The sequence below is a fragment of the Ictidomys tridecemlineatus genome, chromosome 4 (assembly GCF_052094955.1).
Source record: "Ictidomys tridecemlineatus isolate mIctTri1 chromosome 4, mIctTri1.hap1, whole genome shotgun sequence".
NCBI classification, from domain to species: domain Eukaryota; kingdom Metazoa; phylum Chordata; class Mammalia; order Rodentia; family Sciuridae; genus Ictidomys; species Ictidomys tridecemlineatus.
In genome coordinates, this window is record NC_135480.1 from 10,540,806 (window position 1) to 10,563,389 (window position 22,584).

General features: G+C 49.2%; 2 protein-coding genes across 2 annotated transcripts in view; one reads left to right on the forward strand and one right to left on the reverse strand.

The window, feature by feature from the left end:
• Ahnak (AHNAK nucleoprotein) overlaps positions 1-11,588 on the forward strand; it is an 89,885-nt gene extending 78,297 nt beyond the window's left edge. Inside the window, exon 6 of the mRNA XM_005331505.4 lies at positions 10,954-11,588. Within this exon, the coding sequence (XP_005331562.2) occupies positions 10,954-10,961 (8 nt within the window). The 3' untranslated portion in view covers positions 10,962-11,588. The remainder of the gene's footprint in view (positions 1-10,953) is intronic.
• Positions 11,589-17,174: 5,586 nt separating this feature from the next.
• Positions 17,175-20,060, reverse strand: Scgb1a1 (secretoglobin family 1A member 1). Its single transcript, XM_005331506.4, has 3 exons — positions 19,918-20,060; positions 17,753-17,940; positions 17,175-17,319 (listed from the first exon to the last, which is right to left on the reverse strand). Exons 1-3 carry the CDS (start codon positions 19,970-19,972, stop codon positions 17,281-17,283), a joined length of 282 nt encoding a protein of 93 aa, XP_005331563.1. The 5' UTR covers positions 19,973-20,060; the 3' UTR covers positions 17,175-17,280.
• Between the last annotated feature and the right edge of the window lie 2,524 nt (positions 20,061-22,584).

Consider the following 22,584-nt stretch of genomic DNA (forward strand, 5'->3'; position numbering starts at 1 on the left):
TCTCTGAGGTCGCCTCCTGCCTCCCTCTCTGGTTTCAGTTTTGCTGCAGCTGAGTGGGGACAGACCCCACAGGGGACACAACCGATGGAAGGGACCAGAGACCAGGAGGCTATGGAAGGTCTCCAGGGGAGGGAAGGTGAGGTGTGAGCAGAGGGGATGTGAAGGAGACCTGAGAATAAGGGACGGGATGCCACTAACCAAGGGAGGAGTGGATACGTGGATTGGTGTTATTGTTTGCATTAATTCACACGTTAATTCAGAAATGTTCAGAGGTGAAATGATCAGATGATGAGAGCTGGTTTAATCCACTGGATGGCTTAACAGTTGAGAGGACAACTGTACTAGATGGAGACTGTGAGCAGGTAGGGTGTGGCTGGAGGAAGTAGGTCACTGGGGGTGTGCCCTTGGGGTTATATTTTGTCTCTAGCTCATTACTCTCTCCCTTCTTCCTGGATGATCCGAGCAGCATTCTTCATCACACCCTTCCTCCATGATGTTCTGCCTCATCTGGGGCCCAGAGCAATTGGAATTGGCCAGCCACAAACTAAATGTCTGAAACTGTGAGCCCCAAGGAAGCTTTCCTTCCTCTAAGTTGTACTTGTCAGGTATTTTGGTCACAGTGGCTAACACAGCTGGGGATGCTTTTGGCTGCAAGTAACAGCAAACCTGTCCAGTGGGGATTTAGATAAGAGGGACTCTTTTTCTTGAAGTTTGGATGCCAGCAGCAGTGTCCATGTGGATGTCTCTGGGGTCCCTTCCACCTTCCCTCAGCTTTGGGCATAACGTTCTCCTGTGGCTGAGTCCACAGCAGCAAATAGCAAGCAGCACAGAACACACATTCTGCTCAGGTCCTTCGTACTGGTGGGTGCAGGTGGCGGTAGAAGACCCCAGCTAATCTCCTTTAAATCCCACAATTCTTGGACCAGGGGCTGTGCCCATCTTGCTGATATCAAAGAACCTCTTTCCTGTCCTTGACCAAAAAAGATTTAGCCATCCAAGAAGGGGAATGGTGTGGAGAAGCAGTGCTGGCCATAGGCACACCCACAAGGAGAGACTTTCTGCTGGGTTAACTGATGCAGGGCCGGGGCAGGTGGGATGAATGCTGAGAAGGAGCCTCCGGACCTGATGCTCAGTGGACTCCACCTAAGGCTCCTGAGAGGGTGGTTCCCGTGGGGTTGCTGACCTGCACTGCAGACTGCAGGCTCTTCAGAATTATGGGGAGCCATTCAGGAGGCGAAGACTGTTCGCTGTTAAAGGTGAGAGTGGAGGGGGGACAGTCACTGGACTCAGGAGGTAGACTCAGGAAAGCTTTTCAGTTTGGGGCTGACTTGAAGATGAGTATAGGCTGAGAAAGGGGCCGGCAGGGGAGAGGGTGAAGATCTGAAGCAAGACAGGCTAGTTGATCCTGCATCCCCTGAAAGAGATCAACTGCCAAGGTGATGGCTGTCACTGTAACCCATGGGAAGATTTTTCTGAGAAGATTCAGATGCCTTTGCAGACAGGAGGGCAGGAGGGCAGGATGGTGAGCCCAGCCAGGATGGAGATTGCTCTCAGCTTGGGAAATGGGTTGGCTCATTTGGAGACTGAATCCATGATCTTGACTTTCTCCTCCTCTTTGTCGCATCCTGATATAAACCACATTTAGGTTGCGCAAAGTGGTGCAGGCCTGTAATTCCGGTGACTCAGGAAGCTGAGCTGGGAGGATTGCAAGTTCAAAGCCAGCCCCAGCAACTTAGTAAGGCCCTAAGCAATTTATGAGACCCTATCTCAAAATTTAAAAAAATAAAAATAAAAAAGACCGGGGATGTGGCTCAGTAGTAAAATGCCCCCAGGTTAAATCCCCAGTACCCACCCCCCAAAGAGGTCTCACATTTAGAGTTTTACACTAGGAAGTCCAAAGACAAAGCCCTGGGCTTGGGTCTTCTTTCCAGATGGATGGAGCTGCCATGTGCCCAGCCATGGGTGGGGCTATTATGGACACAACCTCAGGGTGTAGGTCACTTAAGAAGCCTGGCCCCAGCAGGTACTGGGGAGCTGGATAGGCTGCAGGCTGCAGAGAATGAACCATGACTTGGGCAAACAGGGCTTGGAGCTCAGGATCAGTTCTTACAAGTTGGGGTTCTTTGGCCTCCTCTAAGTCTGTGACTTCATCTGCAGAGGGTTGGGAAGTGGCAGCTCACCTCCATCCTCTGCTCACTGTTTTTTTTTTTTTTGGGGGGGGGGTTCCTGAAGATTGAATCCAGGGGCACTTTACCACCAAACCACATCCCTAGCACTTTTTATTTTTTGAGATAGGATCTCACTAAGTTGATGTGTATGGTCTCTAACTTGCGATCCTCCTGCCTCAGCCTCCCCCGTCATTGTGATCACGGGCCTGCGCCAGCGTGCCAGGCTCCCTGCCCAGTTATAAAGTGTGCTGGCTCCTCATGGAGATTAACCAAATGCCTTCTTGGCCCTTCCACCACCCGTCCCTGGAGGAGCCTGACTGCCCAGTGCACCCGGCCTAGGACGGTGCTTTACGTCACCATTCCCCCTGTTCCATACTTCTGGCATCCTTTCCCCCTTTGTTTTGGGGAATGATGGCATGGGGCCCAGCTAGTAGGACTGACAGCCAAATCTTTCTCTTCTATTTATTCAGATGGTAGCTATGGATGCAGCAAAAAGCAAACAGAAGTTTGACTCGATATATGAGCTCAATATTCCACAACATTCGAGGCTGGTGTCTACTTACGTAGGAGGCATAAAACATAACATTATGTTTAAATGAATAATGGCACCAACAGAAAAAGAAAGTGCATTTTTAAGGCAAAGTTCTTGGTAGGAATGCTCAGATGCTACGCTGGCCTGATTAATGCCTGCTCCTCCGTGGGTCTCCTCTCCTGGCATTCACATCGGGGCTGTCTCATGGGTACGAGTTCAGAAAAGAAAAGCTCTCTCTGAAGCCACCCCCTTCTTCTGGCAGGTGGCGTAGGACTCTGAGCTAAGCGGGGCTCTGTGTGTGTCTGTGGGGTTGTCGGGGAGGTTGGGAACCAGTGAGGAGCAGGATCCCTCTGTTCCCATCAAAGTTGCTTCCTGCTCCTTGCCTGGGCTGTCTGGTGTCTGCATCTTCCTCTAAACAGAAAGCTCAATGGGGATTCCTGGAGTCTGTACCTGGGAAATGCTTGGGAAAGTGTCTGGCTCTCCTATGGTCACATCCCCTCCCCATGGAATCAGTCAGTCAGTCAACAAACACGGGAGGACCTGGAACTTGTGCCAGGTGGAAAAGAAGCTTCAGGTGCATCTTTGCCCTCAAAATCAGCACCTAGCTGGAGAAAAACGAGGGTGCCATGGAAACCAAGAACTGGGAGGCCTCTGGGAGCAGCCCTTCCCCGTGGCACGGACATCCTGGAAGGCCAAAAGTGCTGGGCGGGGCCTGCTCCTAGTCCTGGCAGCCGGAGCAGAGAGAAAGAGAATCTGGGATTCATTGTGCGGTTGTTTCTAATTTCCTTCTGCTTTCGAGATCCTCTTCTAAGGGAGAACAATGCCCTGAACACTGAGGCCCAGGCTTCCTTGGCTGGGCACCCGCCCAGCTGCGGGGGAGGCTGGCGCTCCACAGAGTGCAATAGCCCAGCGCTGGCCTGGCCTGGGGCAGATGGGGTTTGACTCCAGACTCTGAGAATCGCCGGGGGACAGTGGGGTTTGGGGCTGGTTTGGGTCCCGGCTTGTGGAAAAAGTCCCCTTCACCCCCGTCTGTGTATACAAGTTCCTGTGGAACTGTCCCTGTGGAACTGCCAAGGAAGGACAGTCCAGGGGCTACCAGGTTCTCAGGCAGGTGGGTGGAGGGGCCCGGACCTCGGTCTGGAGCCCAGAGCCTGCTGTCGCCACACCCCCAGCCGAGGGGGACAGAGGAGGCTCCTGAGCACCTCTCCCTGGTGGGCTCAGCGTCTGGAAGGGTCCTGCGCTGCAGCTGGTATGTCCACAGCCAGGCCTGTAAGGCCAGCGGGGGGCAGGAGGCCTGTGTCCAGGGAGTGGGGTGGGGCTCCCCCCCACAACTGGGCCTTTCTTTGTAGATTCCAGTACGTCCACCAGCCCTCTAGACCCTTCATCATCAGAAAAAGAGTTGTGAAGTGAGGGACCCTCCTGCGGAGAGAAGAGAGGGGCCAGAGGGGAGGGTGACCGAGGTCCCAGCCTGTGGAACCTGGCGGGAAGGAGGGGGGGAGTGGCAGGTGGAAGATGAGGCGGGAGGGGCAAGGCCACCCTGAAATGGCTCTGGGGGGGCAGCCATCTTGAGAGTGACAGGAGGAGGGGGTCCCATGCTTACATCACCCAGGCGCCACGCTCTCCCTGTCCTGGTGCCACTCTGATTGGTTGTTGTTGTCGTTTAAAATTCGTCTTCACACAGATCTGTTTTCAAGGACTTGAGTTTAATTACAGAGAAACTCTTTTCATGGCTGTGAGGGAAGCCCAACAGGTTCCGCTAGAGCCATCTTGAACTGCCCGGGCATCGTGGGAGTTCTCTGTGGAGGTCCACAGCAGGTCTCCAGGCGTGTCTGACGGCCTCGTTGGGGTGGGAGTAGGATGATGTGTGTGATTTGTGTCCCATTCAAAATGCTCCAGAGCTAACGGCGCTGCTGCTTGGCCAAGCGTTCCCTGGGCTTCCTATCAGAATGACAGCGGCTGCTCTGGAGGACTTGGTGACATGGAGCTGAGTTCTAGATTTAGGAAGTGTCTAGGACAACGCGTCGTGTACAGTAAATGCTCCGCCCATGTGAACAATCACCGTAACTCACCGTAACTCGGGAGGTGACTTGGTTCCGTTTTCATTGCTATCATAACATAACCTGAGGCTGGATAAGTTATTATTATTATTTTTAAAGGTGTATTTTGGCTCATGGTTCTGGAGGTTAGAAAGGTGTCAGCATCCGCTTGGCTTCTGATGAGGGCTTCATGCCGAGGCCCAGTGGTGGAGAGGCAGAAAAGGGAAGTGCACTTGTGAGGAGGGAGGGAGGGAGGGAGGGAGGGAGGGTCAGGGGAGGCTGACCTGCTTCATAATAGCACTCCTCAAGGTAAATAATCCAGTCCCTTTAGACCTTAATTACTCCCATGAGTTCTAACCCAGTCTGAGCTCAAGAGAACCAACTTAGTCTCTCGAGAAAAGACATCAATTGCTCATAAACATGGTGCCCCCATGACCTAATCATCTCCCCCCAGGCCCCGCCTTTGAAAGGTCCCGCCACTTCTCAATACCGTTCCGTTGGGGACAAGGCTTCCAGCACGTGAATCTCTGGGGTACAGACTGTAGGAGGAGGTTTTGGTGGAGGCTCTCACACCCGGGGGAGCTGATCATCTGCCTGCATGGAGACAGGATCAGGTCAAGCACTGCCTCCAGTCACCCTCCTGCTCTGGATCTCTGCTGTCTCCACTGGGACAGGTGCAGCCAGGTGGCACGACCATCCTTCCCCTCATGATTATAGGATTGCACTAAGATGCGATGATGGCACGAGGCACCATGAAGTATCCACGATGCAATGGGCGGGGGGTCACTTTTGTCCAGTGGAGGCTCAGGAAGGGGCTCCCGGGGATGGAGACAGGTGGGCGTGTTCTGGGGGCTTGTTGGATCTGTCTAGTCTTGGGCTGTTTCTGGAAGGGCAGAAAGAGCTGGAGGGAGAAAGGAGCTGTGGGAAGCAATCCCAGGTTCCCGGTGGGACTGGAAACGGTGCTGCAGGCCCTGGAAGGCCGACTGACTTCCTGTTTGGCCTGGCACTTGTTCTCCCACGTTTTCGGCTCTGACACATCCTCCCCCTCCCCCTCATCTGGATCGCTCCCTCGTGTGTAAAATGAGGGGGTTGCCTCGGATCGCATCTAAGGACACGTTAGGCTTGAGAAAGCAATGATTCTGCCTCCCAGCCCTGCCGCCCCTCGCTTTTCCTTCAGGCCTCTTGACTGACGGTGAGAAGAGGAGTACAAAGCAGGAGAGAGAAGCAGGGAGAGATGTGTGTCCTATAGCACCCAGGACAACCCCCTGCCCCCCAGCAAAGGATGGTCCAGTCCAAAATGTCAACAGTACTGAGATGGTTTGAGGGGAGGATATAGGCAGAAAGCAAATGCATCAATGCCCTACAAGTCATAAATGGTTGAATAAATAAAAGGAGAAATCTAGGGAGAAACCAAAATGCGTGGCAGAAGCTTGATGTAGGAGAGAACAGAGAAGTCACCAAATGGGGAGGATGTGCGGTCAAATGGTTAGAGCTGGGTGAGTGGCGTTTCAGGGGCTGGTCTCAGTACAAACCAGGGTTGAGGGGTGCTGTACTTGGATGCTGACTGCCCCCCGATGGGTTCATGGGTTAAAGATTTGGTCCTCAGGGAGGTGGTGGAAGCTTGTGGAAAGTCACAAGGCCCTCCAACAAGACACTGGCCCCTCCTTCTTTCTCTCTTTCTGGCTCTTTGCTGTACCAGGAGCTCCCTGCCGTCAGCATCTGGCACCCCCATCAGAAACCTGAAGCAGAGCCTCTGCTGCATCTTGGACAGGAACCTCTGAAACCAAGGGCCAAAGGAAACCTTCTTTCGATGAGTCAGTTATCTTGGTTATTTCATTATAGTATCAGAGATCTGACTAACACAGGGGAATTGATGCCACTCTCCCTCGTCCTTCATGGTTTGCTTTGGAAGATGCCACCCCCTGTTAGGGACCTGTATTAGTCAACTTTTTTTACCCCTGTGACCAAAATACCTGCCATAAACAACGTGGAGGAGGAAAGGTTTATTATTTTGGCTCCTGGTGTCAGAGGTTGTCCATGGTTGGTTGGCTCCAAGACAGAAACCTCATGGCAGAAGGGCTTGGCGGAAGAAGGCTCACCGCCGTTGGGAAGCAGAGAGAGAGTGAGGCAGATGAAGTCCCCAGGAATACACCTCTGCTGGGCTACTGCCTCCAGCCAAGCCCTGCCTCCTCTCAGAAGCCATGCAAATGATCAATCTGTCAATGGATTAGCCCACTGATGAGGTTGCACTCTCCATGATCCAGTCACTTCCCCAAAGCCTCCCCTCCGAACATCGCTGCATTGAGGGCCGAGGTTTGAACACTGGTGCTCTGGGGGCAGATTCCAGATCCAAACCAGAACAGAACTTATGGAATTTCAGCAATGCAGCCAGGTCGGCAGTGGTGCAGGTTGGTGTCACATGACTGCCTCAGGGTAACACTGGACGCCCAAAGTCTCTGGCGATCGTCACCAACGGAGCTCTAACATGGGAGCTCCGTCATGACTTGTTTTCCTACAAGACCTTTGCTCCTTAATGAAATAACAACAAGCCGGTTATGTCCAGCTCTAGAGGAAGATGTCACACAAAGCAAGATTCCAAGACAGAAGCAGAGAGAGAATGTCTTCACAGCTTTAAGGATGGGAAAAAAATTTTTCTAAAACAGAATACAAAAAGCACTGACCATAGTAGAAAAGTCAATGAATTGGATTTTATCAAAATTAAAAGTCTGGTCTCAGCAAGAGAAACAATAAGAGAGGTAAATAGGGAGCCTACATCCTGGGAACAAATTTTTACTCCTCACACTTCAGATAGAGCCCTAATATCCAGAGTATACAAAGAACTCAAAAAATTAGACAATAAGATAACAAATAACCCAATCAACAAATGGGCCAAGGACCTGAACAGACACTTCTCAGAGGAGGACATACAATCAATCAACAAGTACATGAAAAAATGCTCACCATCGCTAGCAGTCAGAGAAATGCAAATCAAAACCACCCTAAGATACCATCTCACTCCAGTAAGATTGGCAGCCACTATGAAGTCAAATAACAACAAGTGCTGACGAGGATGTGGGGAAAAGGGTACACTTGTACATTGCTGGTGGGACTGCAAATTGGTGCAGCCAATTTGGAAAGCAGTATGGAGATTTCTTGGAAAGCTGGGAATGGCACCACCATTTCACCCAGCTATTGCCCTTCTCGGACTATTCCCTGAAGAACTTAAAAGAGCGTACTACAGGGCTGGGGATGTGGTCCAAGTGGTAGCACGCTTGCCTGGCATGCGTGCGGCCCGGGTTCGATCCTCAGCACTACATACAAAGATGTTGTGTCTGCCAAAAACTAAAAAATAAATATTAAAATTCTCTCTCTCTCTCTCTCTTTAAAAAAAAAAAAAAAGACCATAGTGGGACACTACTACCCACCTGCTAGAGAGGCCGGAGTGAGAGGACTGCAGGACCAGACGTGGCTGAGGCTGTGGAACAATCGAAACGGCCGTGTCTCACTGTGGGTGTAGGGAAGTGGTACAATCACTTAGGAAAACACTTTGGCAGGTTCTGTTTAAGCTACAGATAATCTACTCCACAACCCAGTAATTCTACTCCCGGGTAAATATTCCCCATGCCAAGAAAAAGATATATCCAACTAGCTACTTGGGAGGCTGAGGTAGGAGGGATGGAAGTTTGAGACCAACGTGGTGGAATTAGTGAGACCCTGTCTCAAAACAAAATAAAAAAAAAATTTAAAAAGGGCTGGGGGTGTAGCGCAATAGTAGGGATGCTTGTGTTTAATCCACAGAATTTGCCCGTGATGTGCACAAAAGATAAATATAAGAATATTCAAGGTGTTTCTATACACTTGCAACACCTCAAATTCCCATCACTGTAAGGCCAGAAAAAAAATGGTGGCATGTTCTTGTATCGGAATACTCACAATGATGGAAAGATTATGCATTCTCTGATTCCACAAATGCAAAGTTCAAGAAGAGGCAAATGTAACCTGTGATGAGTTAGACTCTGGTTATGTCTGGTTGGGATATGGACTGGGAAGGTGCATGAGGGAACATTTTGGGGTGCTGTAAGTTCCACTGTCCCCTTTTTACAGAGCCGGTGTTGGTTATATGAATGCCTGTATGTACATGATGATCAAGCTGTCCACTAAGATGGGTCCCTTTATGTGATTTACTGAATGTATATGATACGTCTATTTAAGAAAAAGTGAAAAGAAATGCAGATGATTACGTACAAGGGAAGCAATAACGATTATTTACTGAATACCCAATAGATATCGACTTGCTTTATTTCCCTTAATCCCATCCAAAGCATCTGTCAATCAGATGTTTTCTCATTTTACAGATAAAGAAATTGAGGCTTAGCTATGTTAAATAACTTGTGTGAATCTCATCGCTGGTGAGTATAGGAGCCGGGATTTGAATGCCACATTCTGCACTGTTGCCGCTTGGCTTGGGAACTCGAGGGTGATTCTTGGTTTTCTGCTTTGCCTACAACTTCCTTAAACATCAGGTGTTGGAGAGTCCATTCTTTAAAGAGAACTTCATTAGGGTCCTGGTATTGCGGAAGCCTAAAATCCCCCTAGTTCTTTAAAAAAAAAAAAAAAAAAGACTGGGAAACCCAGCCTCTTAATGCACCCTTTCCATGAATTTGTTCCACTGGAAAAAGATCCACAGCTTCCTACCCACGCTGTTCATCCCAACCATTCTGTTAAAAATTCTCTTGAGAAAGAAAGGGGGTGGGGCTATAGCGATCAATATTGTGAGCCACGTTTAAGTTCCAGTTCTTCTCCTTTTAAACTGTGAGGCTCCTGAGCAGTTATTTAACTTTGCAAAGCCTTTGTGTCTGGTCTGCATAAAGGAGACAGTGGTATCTACCTTGCCGTCTCCTTGTGGGGGATTAAAAGAGGCCACACTGAGGAAGTGCTCAGTTCAGCAGCAGGTTTATAGCAAGTGCTCAGTAGAGAGAAGGGTAGAGGTATCACCGTTTTTGCTTCATTGGTGGCCCGCTCCTCCCAAGGCTCTTACAGAGGCTTAACAACACCTCCCCTCTATGTGTTAGTGTGTTTGAGTTACTATAACAAAATGCTTGAGGCTTAATTAGCTCACTGTTCGCTCTGGAGGTTCAAGGACACGGCACCAGCAGGCTCTGCTCTGGAGAAGACCTCTTGGCATCCCACTCGCCACATCCAAACCACAGCACCCTCTTGACAATCAACACACATTTTTTTTTTATTATATTGATTAATTTGAAATTTAATTGGAATAAAAACTGGGTGAATGATTTCTCCACAAAGGGTGCATAGGCTGACAGAATGGGGCAGAATCTCAGTGTTTTGGGTGAGTCGTTTTGAATCAGAAGGTCACACAAAATGGGTAGAGAATCAGAAGGGTCCTTCCAAGTGGAGGGCCCGAGGGGAGAGAATCCTAGAGAGCAGAGATGGTTGGGAATAGCTAGCAGGCTATTTTGATGGGTGCCTAAGGTGCAGGTAGGAATTAGTGGAAGATAAAGTTGGAAAGGTAGACTGGCTGCAGATGAGGCCTGAGGGTCCCAGGGTGGTGACCTGGGCCTGACTCAGGCTGGAGCAGGTGGGCTCAGGGGCCAGGGGAGGGTGTGCTGAGAGATGAGGGGCTCCTGAAGTTTTGTAGGGTTTAGGAAGCATAAAGAGGAAAGGGAAGAGAGAGAGAGTCAGTTTGGAGTTGAGAACAGAAGGGATTTCTTGTTCCTTATCTATTTAATTTTTTTTTCCTGCGATGCTGGGGGTGGAACCCAGGCCTTGCAAGTGCCAGGTAAGTTGCTCTGCTATCTCCGGCTCCTAAAGAAGATTTCTTCATGGCTGAGGCTCGGGAGGGTGGATCTCTTCCTGGTTCCTCACCTTCATTTGCTATTTGGAGGTTCTTGAGAACACACTGTCCTCTTCTGGCCTCGGACCTGAACAGGGGCACCCAAAGGGCAGTCGCTGGCTTTCCACAAGCTTCCTTTCTGCCCTCGCCAGCTGCGGGGAAAACCAGGCAGGGGGAGGCACATGCGGACCCCAACAGAACCAAGAGCAGGAGCTTCCAGATCCTTCTCCAAATGCAAGAGTTTGTTTCGATGCTCTCCCAAAGGGCGAGGGTCCCTTCCTCCGGCCTGTGCAAAGCGTCCTGGTTGTATGGAGACATGCAAATCATGTTTTGAGTAAAAATCTCTTTGTTGTTGTTTTACAGGGCTGTAGCCATGGCCGGGAAGAAAACCGCCCCCTCTGAAGGTTGTTTTTGTGGCTGTTCTTTGGAGCATTGTTCTAAAAATGGGAAATTGCACATTGCGGTGCCAGAGGAAACAAACACCTGCAGCTAAAGGGCTACCTTCCACGAGGTGGCTTTTCAGAGCACGCACGATTATAGCCCCAGCCTCCTCGGTTGGAGGCTGAGCAGAGACTCTATTGGTGCCTGCCTTTCTTTCCTTCTTTCTTTCTTCCACTTTTTCTTTTTTTTCTTTCTCTCTCCCCCCCCCCCCCGCCTTTCTCCACCCTTCTTTCTTCTCCCTCCCTCCCTTTCTTTAGTACCGGGGATTGAACCCTGAGTGCTTTACCACTGATCCACACCTCCAGCCCTTTTTGTTTTTAATTTTGAGACAGGGTCTCACCAACTTGCCCAGGTTGGTCTTGAACTTGTGATCCTCCTGCCTCAGCCTCCCTCAGAAGTAGCTGGGCTCACAGGCGGGCACCACTGCGCCTGGTTATTGGTGCTTCACTTGCAAGGGTGTGGGTGTGGGCTTATGTTTGCAACTAGGGTGGGCTTGGGCAGCTAGCAGGTGCAGGTGATTATCTACTTATCCACCCAATAAACGTTTATCAAGCATCGATTCTGTGTCATCCCTGTGGGTTTTGCTCTGCTCCTTTGCTGGATGGTTGAGTCACCGGGAGGCGGGGGGATGCAGCTTTGCCGTCACTTTTTTATTCTATTTGGTTTTCAGAGTCAGCGCATGATTACGGCCTCTCACGACTGAGGAGCCAGAGAGAACCGCAGCACATTCCCTCTTTCTTTTCTTTCTCCCTCTTTCTCTTCCCCTTACCCCTCTCTCTTTCTCCTTGATTAGTCTAAAAAAGTAGAAATGTAATTCTTAACATGAGGATCAATGCATGTCTTCAGACCCATGATTTTTCCATGTGCCTTGTCTCCCACGGGGAGGGCGGACTGAAATTCTTGTTCTTTGGCAGTAGACATTAAACGATAACTTTTGGGTTCTCTGGTTAATATTTAACATTTATCAACACTGATATAATTGCAAAATATTCAGGCCTTGAAACTGATTAAGCGTGTAATGAATGCATTTCAGATGGATTTGTGGTTTAAGAAGAATCTGGTTTTGTAAGCTGATTCCATCATCATTCACAACCAAGAAAGATAGTGACGAAGGGACCAATGGATTTCAAACTTTTTGGAATTTTTTATTTCAACTTCCTGCCCACGTTATGCATGAATTCCTCAAACGAATCAGATGAGAATAGTGAATGTGTGTGTGTGGGGTCTTCTTTGGGGGCTAAGGTTTTCTCTCTGGGACTACTTGGTTATTGATGTGAACTTGTCTGGAAGCTGAGAGAACTTGCCTAGAAGGAATGGAGGTGTGAACAGTGTTAATTTGTTAATTTGGAATAAAAAAAGAGTCTCGAGTTTTGTAACTGAATTTACAGTCTTATTTTCTACATTGGTTTCAAATTCTGCAGATTCACATCCAAGTGGTTTATTTATTTATTTATTTGTTACCTGGAGTCTCTGATTTTTCTGCCATGAGTGGCAAGGAAGATAACAAAAATGTGGTTCATAACTTCCTGGGGCTCATGTTCTAGAGAGGGGAATAAACATAAGCACATACGCCACAGTGAGATCAATGCACAACAGAGTGCAGGCTAGGAGCCAGGGGGCCCAGGGGCAGAGGGAGCCCCAGATCCTCAGGGCACGAGGCGTGGAGTGTAGAAAGTGAAGCACTGAATCTTGAGAGAATCTTTAGGTGTCCAGATTTAGCAAATGTTTTTTTAAAAATGCAGGATGACTTGTTAAATGGATTTTTTTTTTTTTTTTTTGGTAGAGGTATGTCCTGCGTAGAGCTTGGGTCGTGAAGGATGGATGTGGTTCTTCAGGGGACTTTGGGAAGGGCAGGCACTTCAATCAAAGGAGCTGTTTGGGCAAAGGCATGGAGGTGTGAACAGTGTTGATTTGTTGTCTGTTTCAAATGTTCACGTGTGGGCTTCACTCTGGACTGACTTGGAGGGCAACCTTATTTCTGAACTTGTCCACCACTGCATCCCTGAACCCATGGGCTGGTGGGGGAAAGGCAGGATTTGATTTTTGGCAATTGTGGGAAGAGAATTCTGCAAAGGGGCAAGACCGAAATCTTCAGGACCCTTTAGAAGGCAGATTAGTGGCCCCTCAAGGATGTCCACATCCTTATTCCCAGAACCTGTGACTATGTTAGGTTATACGGCAAAGAGAAATTACGGCTCTTGATGGAACTAAGGTTGCTGATCAGCTACCTTGAAATGGGAAAATCAAGGGGCTGGGGATATAGCTCAGTTGGTAGAGTGCTTGCCTCACATGCACAAGGCCTGGGTTCAATCCTCAACACCACACACACACACAAAAAAAAAAAAAAAAAAAAAGAAAAAGAAAAAGAAAAGAAAAGAAAAAAAAAGAAAGAAAGAAAGAAATGGGGAGATCATTCGGGCTTGCTGGAGTGGACCCAGGGTAATTCCCCGGGACCTTGAAAGTGGAAGAGCAGACAGAAGAGGAAGTCAGCATCAGAGACTTGAAGCTGTATTGTGCTGGGTGTGGTGGTGCACGCCTGTAATCCCAAGCAATTCAGGAGACTGAGGCACAAGAATTGAAAGTTCAAGTCTAGCCTCAGCAACTTAGTAAAATCCTCCCTACTGTCCTGGGGCTGACAGGGAAACTGCTTCTGTGACAGAAGCCTAAGGGAGAATTCCAAAGGAAGAAGCTTGGCAGTTGCGTGTATTGTGGTTGCACAGAACAGTGCTGAGCCATGGGTACAAACCTTCAGATATTTTATGTATCAACTAGATTTGTGTGGTACATTGGGAATCCATTCATTTGATGGGGGAACAAATCTGAATTCCCAACCTGGTTTATCAGTCCTGAAGCTGCCAACCATGCTTGCTAGGCTGACTCTATTTTCAGATTTTTTTTTGCATGTACTAGTTTTATAATTTTAGTTCGTTCATGAAAACATGCAGGGTGACTAACTACTGGTGACTCATCCTCACATTATCCCTGTGTGCCTGTTGATATATTCTGCAAGGGCTTGGGAGGAACATCCCTAATGACACGTTTCCGAATGCCCTGTGTGGCTCTATCATCATCCTTCAAGGTTCCCTTTATCATCTATCTGAAGCTATTTGGAGTGACCATCACCCCATGGGGAATTACTATCCACAAATCCCTTGTTATTTGAAAACAACATTGTCTTGCATCAGTTGCAAACTGGACATAATTTTATCCACATCATCTTGATAAAGTTGATGAAGGTTGGTTTTGCTTCCTCTTCCTGTCTTGTGAGTCACTTATAGATTTTTCTGCCAGGCTAACCTCAATTGTCTCACGTGTACAACTGCAGTTTTCCTACTTATCAATTAATCCAGGCTATAATTGACAGGCAGAAGGACTAGCCCTTGGGTTTTGAAACGTGATAGCAAGGCTTGATAATTACCATTTGTCTTTAGTTATCTTCAAGAGTAAAATTCTTTCGGTTGCAGGTCATGGGAGTAAACAGATATTTTCACCCAGAGACACAGTTTTCTTGAAACCCATCAACAAATGTGATCTTTCTCTTCTCTCAGGTCCTCCGAGGTAAGAATGTTAAAACTGGTAGAGTGCTAAAAATATATTTCTTGATCTCCCCCACCCCTTTGTTGACATACATTTGAAGTTTTTTCTTCACACTGTGCTTAATACATCCAAGTGCAGAAAGCTTATATTCATACATTGGCTTTCCCGTGTTTTAGAATTTGGCATATTCATAGTGAAAAAATGACTGATTTGATAAATGTATATTTGCATAATACAATCTTGGACTTTTTTTCCTCCTCCTATTTCTTTTCTTCATTCTTCAAATGTAAAACCCGTTGAGGTTCATTAAAAAAAAAAAAAAAGGCCAGGGCTTGAACCTAGCTCATGGCTCAGTGCTGTCATATTTGGTTAATTAGTGTGAGGAAGCGCTTGCAGACAAAAAAAGAATTCAACGAACATTCCGAATTTCCTTCCTATCTCTGTCACCAAGCTGCACACAGCTACGTGCTCTTTCAGGGGTTGCAATCGGTTCATCTTTGCATTCTGCTCTTTAAAAGCAGTAAGGTACATTTCTGTGGGTCACGGCAGCTCACATTCTTGTGAATCACCTCCAGCCCCTTAGGGCAGAGACCCATTGCAATATAATTGTACTTCCTTTTATCCTTAGTTATCTGCATTGTATTTGCCCAAGGTAAATATTTTCCCAGCAGTCAGCAGGTAATTAAAATTCTGAACCTTTTATGGCCCGGGATCCTTATCCATTTGAAAAATACTCACCTAGGTGGATGGTCCAGAGATGCAAAGGTATGTAGACTGGATGATCTGGATGCAGAGGAATCTGAGGACCTGGGAGCCGGGGGGGAGTGGGGGAGGCCCCCATCAGGGCCCCACCTATGGCAAAGAATCTCTTTTGGAATGGCCAATCCCCCTGACCTGCCCTGGAATTTTTACAACCAGAGGCCCCTCCTTTGTGGCAGACAATGAAGGTGTGGTGTCTTTACAGTCTGTGTGCCCAACTGTGTGTTTTGGGGAGTAGGCAGAGTATTCTCATTAGTACCAGTTGTTTTTTTCTTTTTTGGCTCTGGAGATGCGGGAATTGGGGATTCCACGACCTGTAGGGCAGGAGCTGGGGCCCGCACTCTGAGTGACGTGAGCATAGTCCAGACCTTGTGAAAGCCGGGTTCAGAGATCGCTGGAGGTTCTTAGGCGGCGGTTTCTCGCCTGGGGCTTTAAACACCAGGCAGGTGGAGGTCGAAGGCCAGCCCGCCAGCTCCCCGTGGTCCTCTCTGCCCTGGGGACCCTCTCGCGGGTGCTGGGTTCTGGCGGACTGGCCTCTGGAACTGTCTGGGAGCGGAGCGGTTTCAGAAAAGCTGACACGTCACTCCCTGGCAGGGCCCAACCGGGCCACGACATTTGTGGGACTGCCTGCTTTTCCCCTCACCCCGATCTCAAAAAGCCTCAAAATCAATTTTAAAAACTCAGATAGATGACCCAAGGTCCTTAGGAGGAAGCAGTGTTTCATCATCTGACCTCGGCAAGAGCCGCGCCGCCCAGAGCCCGGGAGCCCGTCCGGCGTGGCCGACACTGCCCCCTGGAGGCCGCCGCGCGCGGGGCAGGCGCGGCCCCCGCCCGACCACGTGGCTTCTTGGAGCTGCCGGGACTCCAGCGCTGGCGCGCTCCTCGGCTGCGTCCTTCCTTCCGCGCTCTCTGCCAACGCCCTTTCCATTCCCGCCGCCCCTCCGCGCCCCCCACTTTTATTCTACCAGGAACTACTGCGGTTGGGGTGGCCCGGCTGGGGGCTGACTGCCGCGGGGCAGGGGTGTTTGGGGGATTTTCAGATTGAAATTGGATGCTTTTGGGGGGCGAGTTCTATTCCTTTGCACATGTTGCTCTAGAGAGATTTTTATTTTTTTTAAAGTCAATGATATTTTTTTTTTGAGTAGTTCATGCTGTCTGGCCTGGACAGATGTCTTGAGATGGGAAGGCGCTGGGTTGCCTTTACAAACCGAGGGCAAAGGAGGTGGGGGATTGTGAGAGGAGCGAGGGAACCTCTTTAAAGGAGGGTGGGAGACCTGGCCTCTATCTGGGCATGGAGTTGTGTGATGAAAGCGCTTGAGGCTTTTGAAGGATGGGGTTGGGGTGGGCAGTGGAAAGTGTTTCTGTTTGATAAAAAGGCCTCGTGGGGCTTACTGTGTGAAAAATGCGTCCACTAAGTAGAGTTGGGAGTTCCCTGGAGTTGTGGCAGGTAAGGGTTGTGCCTTGTGGACATGGAGGGAGCAGGGGATTCCAGAGGCCTTTCAGAGACAGCCTTAGTTGATGGAGAGGGAAGGGTGAAGGGATGACCCTCAGGCTCCTGGTTGGAGCAGTCCAGCCTCAGCGAGATTAGGAGCAGATTGGAGAGGAGGGTCACCAGGTCTGTTGGACAAGTGGACTTCGAATTTTTGAGTAGATGGTAGATCTCGTGGGAGGGCATTTGAGTTCTTTTGGTGACAAATAACAGAAGCCTAGGGGAAAGAAACTTGGGAGGGTGGACTTCTGAGTTTCCTCCTGGAGTCAAGCTCAGCTGTCCTCTCTTTGCTCAGGCTGACCTTACCAAGCCTTCTAGCTCTAGCAGGTAACTAAAAAGAAAGTCAGAGGCATGCCAGTGAGATGCTTGTAGTTTATTGTAGAGAGCAAGACCAGGCAGGGTGCAGCAACAGGGGCTTGGCAGTTGGACGTTTCTGGTTTCCAAATATGGTAGGCTTTGCATTTCTAAACCCCAGCACATCGTGGACTTTTTAATATTTTGTCCTGAAACAAAGAATGGAACAAAATCCCAATAGAGTAGTGAGTGAACCTCAGAGTTCAATGGGGATGATGGCCCACAGAGACTTTGACATATACTAAGGGTTCAGAAAGCTCTAGGAGGAGTAAGGGGAGCTGGGTGTGGTGGCCCATGCCCGAGGTCCTAGTTACTTGTGAGGACCCAGGAGTTGAGACAGTGCCAACTGAGGCAACAGAGTGAGACCCCATCTCAAAATAAATAAATAAACAAACCAATAAATAAATTTCAAAGAGAGGGGAAATGCCGAGGGAGATGCCTGGGCCGCCTTGCCTGGGCTGTCCATTGGTCCTGTGGTTCTCCCCACTGCATGAGAAATGGGGCTGAAGAATGGGGTGACACTGTAGCTGAAGGGCTTGGGGAGGCCACTTGTACCTGCTGTGAGTGAAGGATACCACTTACTGAGAGCTTCAGGACATTCATTTTGATCCCCACGGGGAGGGTGTCCAGCAGCTTCTTCATCTGGATTCCTGCCTCTTTCATGTCGGGATCAGGGTTGAATGGTTCCACTGAACTCTCGTAACTGGAGAGTGTGCCCATGAAGAGGGTTTCCATGATATGAAAAAATTCAGGGCAGGTCTCTGCAGAAGCTGGAATATAGCAAAGAGAAAGCACATGGTTGCAGGCCCTTTTCCAAGCTGGCCAGCCCTCTGCTGGGCCTGCCCCAGATGCAGACATCCAGGCCCCTCAGCAAGAGATAGCAGCTTTTTGTTGATGCACTAGAATGTAGGATCTGGTGATGCTCCAAGCAGTTGATGATTTGGCACTGTGTGAATATGTTCTAGGTCATGGCCAGCTTTCCATGGCTTGCTCAAGCCATCCTGAGTCTTCCTGGGATGGGATGGCCTTTTATTTTTTTCTTGCTGGAGTTCTAGGTAGAGTCTGGATAGGAGAAGCTGATGGTCTGATTTTTTTTTTTTTTTTTAATGCAGTGTCTGGGCTGGGAGGAGAAAAATTTGAAAACTTTGGTTTCCACCAGAAACGCCTCCCACTTGTGGTTAATGATGGTCTGAGCCACGTGTCACTGAGGGCAAGTGGCAAAACCCTTTACTAGCCCAACATGGGTTCCCAAACCTGGTGGGGAAGACAAAGGCACACGTGGTATTAGGCCTGTGGCACTCTCAGCTCTTTTAGCTCACTGTGTTCCCTTCTGCTGGACTGCTGCCAGATTGTGCTGCCTTCTCAGGTCCCTTCCTTCAGGAGCATGGGGGACAATCACCATTTCCTACGTTCTGGCTGCTTCCAGCTTCCCACTGAGCCTCAAATCCCTGTCCTTGAATTCTCTGCCTTGTGTGCAAATTCAGCCCCACTCCAAGTGGAACCCTCTCCAGGACTCAAGTCCCCTCCTTTCAGTTCACAATGTTATCAGGTGACATACTTTATCTTTCAGTAGCTCAGTTTTCTTCTCTGTAAAATGGGGACAATATCTTTGCTTCCTTGGGTTGTTGGATGAATGAAAAGAGATAGTATGTTAAGAGGGTTAAAACCAGAATGATACATTATAAGTGCTAAATAAGTGCTGAGTATTGTTATTATTTTTATTACTGTTGTATGCACATATATGGATATACAAATGTACTCCCAATCCACCCCTTAACATATTTCAGTTATATCTTGCTGAGCCACCCACCTCTAGGCACTGTAATGAGATCTTCTAATTAATAAACATTCAGTCCAAAATGATGTCATTTCCCCTGAAAAACAAATAAACCTCTCTGCAAGATAGCTGTTCCCACTGCCTCTTGGTTTGGGTTGTCTAAGCCACCAGAGTCATAAAACGTATATCCATGGGTATTATGAAATTTTGCAACTGAATTAATTGGAGTTTGTTTATTAAAAAAAAAATAACAACAACGTTTTCAAATAGGAGTGGAAGAAGTTGACGGAGAGCAAAAAAACACAGTTAGGTAATCCTATTCCCCAAAGACAGGGTGCTGATCTCCTCCCTCCCTTGACATCTTCTTCCCTCCTTCCCCCTCTCATTTTCATTCCTTTCTTCTTAGTTACAGCAGTGACTACTTAGAGACGCCTAATCCTTTCTGCAGAGGACAAAATGTTTAGAGAACTCCACTCTTGGTCAGCAGTTTCCCAGGAAAGATCCCTTATTGGAATCTTCCTTTCTGACTTTGCCTTGGGTTGGGTTTCTTTTGAAGACATGAGTCTCTGCAGTTTGCCTTCCAGACTAACGGCCAGATTTGGGTGAATTCCCCAAGCCCGGAGGTTGTACCAAGGTCTTTTGACATCTTGGGGACTGTCCCAGGCGGGGCTGGAGGGGCTCATTGTCCCTATCCCATTTGTTCTTGGGTGGATGCTCTCGTCTGCATGGGATCTCCTTCATACCTCCCCCTCAGGCTTTTCCATTCCCTGGAATTTTGAGGTCTTGGGTATGGAAGATGGGGTCCTTCGCAGGTTTTCTTACAGCTTGGCGCTCTGAGAATCAGCATTCCCAAGCCCTCCCAGCACTAGAGAGAGGATGGGGGCAGCTCATCACCCCTTCTTTTGAGCAGAATGAGGTGGTGCAGAGTTTGGGAGCCCACTCTTGGGAGGAAGGGACCCTGGATACTCACCAGAGCTGCAGCAGACAGCCAGTAGGACAAGGGTGAAGGTGACTATGAGCTTCATGGTGGGAGGCCCTGGTGATTCTGGTTGTCTCTGGATCCTGTCGTCTTGTGGCCTTCGGAGGCATTGGTGCCTTCTTATATGCTGCAGGCAGTGCCCAGAGGGAGGAGGTCAGGGTGCAGGCTCCACTGAAGAGACTGCATTATTTACTTGGGCATCAGCTCTGTGGAATAAGTAAACACTCTCTTTTCTCAACCAGTTTCTGTGGTCATTGAAACTGAACTCACATAATGGGCCACCTGGAGGGGGGAGGCCCCGAGTACTGTGTGGAGGTAACAAGGGGAACCTGAGTCAGAGGGCATGAAGCCTGGCCACCTGTGCTCTCTCTTTGAACCGGAGCACTGGGGCAGGCCAGATCAATGGGAGCAATTGTAGAGCCCACCTGGACGCACCATCCCAGGAAAGACAGAGGCCCGAGGACCCTCACAGGTGGCAGGGACAGGGCTTGGATGGAGGACCCTGATTCTCCACCGGCTCTTCCACTGCTTCCCTCCAAGGAAGGAGGCTGGACCACAAGCCACAGGTTCCTGTGATTCGGAGCGTCCCTGTGGTCAGGGTTGGGGGAGACCTTGGATCAAAGCACATGGACTTCTCCAGCGCACGCATCCGAAATCGAACCCCAGATTTTAAGCTGGATGATGTTGTGCATCAGACGAGGTCTGTTCCCACCCAGAAGGGCCACCTGCCCTTCTGGTGGCCAGGTGCAGGGGCACCTTCAGTCTTATCTCGCTTGACCTCTTACTGGTCTTCGCCCTGCTGACCTTCTCCTCCTCCACCCATTCTCTCCCCTGCGCTCCCACGGCAAGTTCTTTCCTGTTTTCCTTCCCTGGCCATTCCTTCTTGTTCTGTTTAGCTGTTTACTCTTTGCTGACCGGCCTTAAGTGTTGGGAGTTCCCAGGCTTTGACCTTAGCCTCTTTCTTGCCTCCCACGGCCACTTTCTCTGCTTGTTCCCTTCCTTCTCCAGGGCCCTTGTTCTATGACCACGGGCCTCCTGGACGGAATGCGGCTCCTCCCCGGCCTCCCTGCCTCTCGGCGTGCTCTGCTCAACCATCTCTGAAGGGCCATTGGGATGATCTTCCTAAAGCCCACGGATCATGCCGTTCTGCTTCTTGAGACCCTTTCAAAGCTTCCTCTTGCCAACAGGATAAAATTCAAGTGTGATTTACAAGGCCTTTGCCCACCAGCCTTTTCCAAACATCTGAACTTCCCTTCTCTACTCCCCAGCAGGGCACTTTAACTCTCTCTTCCTATTTGTGGACTTGGGCATGTTCCATGTTTTCTTCCCGCCTTTTCACCTTTGCACAAACTAAGCCCCATGCCTGGAATATGAGTTTCCTGCCTTGCCCATTTCTCCAAATCCTATTTGTATTTCAAGGCTCAATTAAACATCCACCCATTCATTTATTCAAAATTTCCGAGCATCTTCTCTGCCCCAGGCACTGTGCTAGGAGTTGGGAATTGGGGTAGACACGGAGGGGCACTGTAGGAGCCCCTTCAAGATGAACTCTCTGCCACTTGGCCTCCAGGAGTGTGGTCAGAAGACAAACTCCAGCTGCCAGTAACCCAGAGAACTGCCTTTCTCAAGGTTACACTGTCCCTGGAGGCTGATCACATTTGGTGGCAGAACAAGAAGGGGCTCTAAAAGCCTGGGCATTGCCTTTCCTTCCCTCCCTTCTTGTCTTTTTCCGAGTTGGAGTCTTTGTTGCCTAGGCTGCTGTAGAACTTCTGGGTGCAAGCGTACCTCCCTCCTCAGCTTCCTGAGTAGCTGGGACAGGTATGCTCCACTGTGCCCAGCAAGCCTGGGCATTTTTGCACCAGGTGAACAAGTCTGGTGGGCAAACCTCCAGAGCCCTCTGCCTGGTTGGCTGAGAGGCAGTTCAGCTTTTCCCTCTGCCAGATCCTGCTTCCGTCTCAGGTACAGCTTCCTGGTTACCATCTTGCCTTCCAAGCTCTGTCTCAGCATCTGCTGTCCTGAGGGTAACTATCCAGGACAGGGATACAGGGACCACGAACCAGACCCAAATCCCTGTGAAACTTCACTTGAGTGGTGACGATAGACTAGTAAACAATCAAACAGATGAAATAATTACAGGTTGCAATACTTGCTTGGGCAGAACTAAGCAGGGTGCTGAGACCTACTTAGATGAGGGACTCAGGGTGGACTTTCTAGGTAGATGGCTTCATGCTGAGGCCCATAGAGGGTTCCAGGCAGAGGAGACAAGCAGCACCCAGGGCTTAGGACAGGAAGGAGTCCAGTGTGCCTGAGAGGCAGTGCCTGGAACATAACAAGCCTCAAGCTAAGAGCTTTAGGCCCCGAGTACTGGAAGCTCTTGAAGATTTTTATCAAGGAGTGACATGCTCTGATTTCCCATCTGCTGAGATGGACCCTGGCTTGGGCATTGGGGTTCAAAGGGTGCTGTTTCCTGAAACAGAAGTCTTGGGAGTAAGAGGGCTGGGAGCAGGAACAATGAAGTCTTCGACAGGCTCAGTGATAACTCTCTCTGGGTCTGTCCCCACCCCTGTTTACAGTGCTCACTGTATGTTATTTTAACCTTGGGATTCTTTATGTGTAAGACTCCTTTGCTGGCTGAATAGGAATCCCTGGCATGGATCA

Excerpts from the sequence above, each read along its gene's own strand:
- Scgb1a1 (XM_005331506.4), bottom strand. The coding sequence starts at position 19,972 with ATGAAGCTCATAGTCACCTTCACCCTTGTCCTACTGGCTGTCTGCTGC. Across the intron at positions 17,941-19,917 it reads GGCTGTCTGCTGCAGCTCTG|CTTCTGCAGAGACCTGCCCT; the intron begins GTGAGTATCCAG and ends GCTATATTCCAG. Across the intron at positions 17,320-17,752 it reads TGAATGTCCTGAAGCTCTCA|GACAAAATATTAAAAAGTCC; the intron begins GTAAGTGGTATC and ends TCTTTGTTTCAG.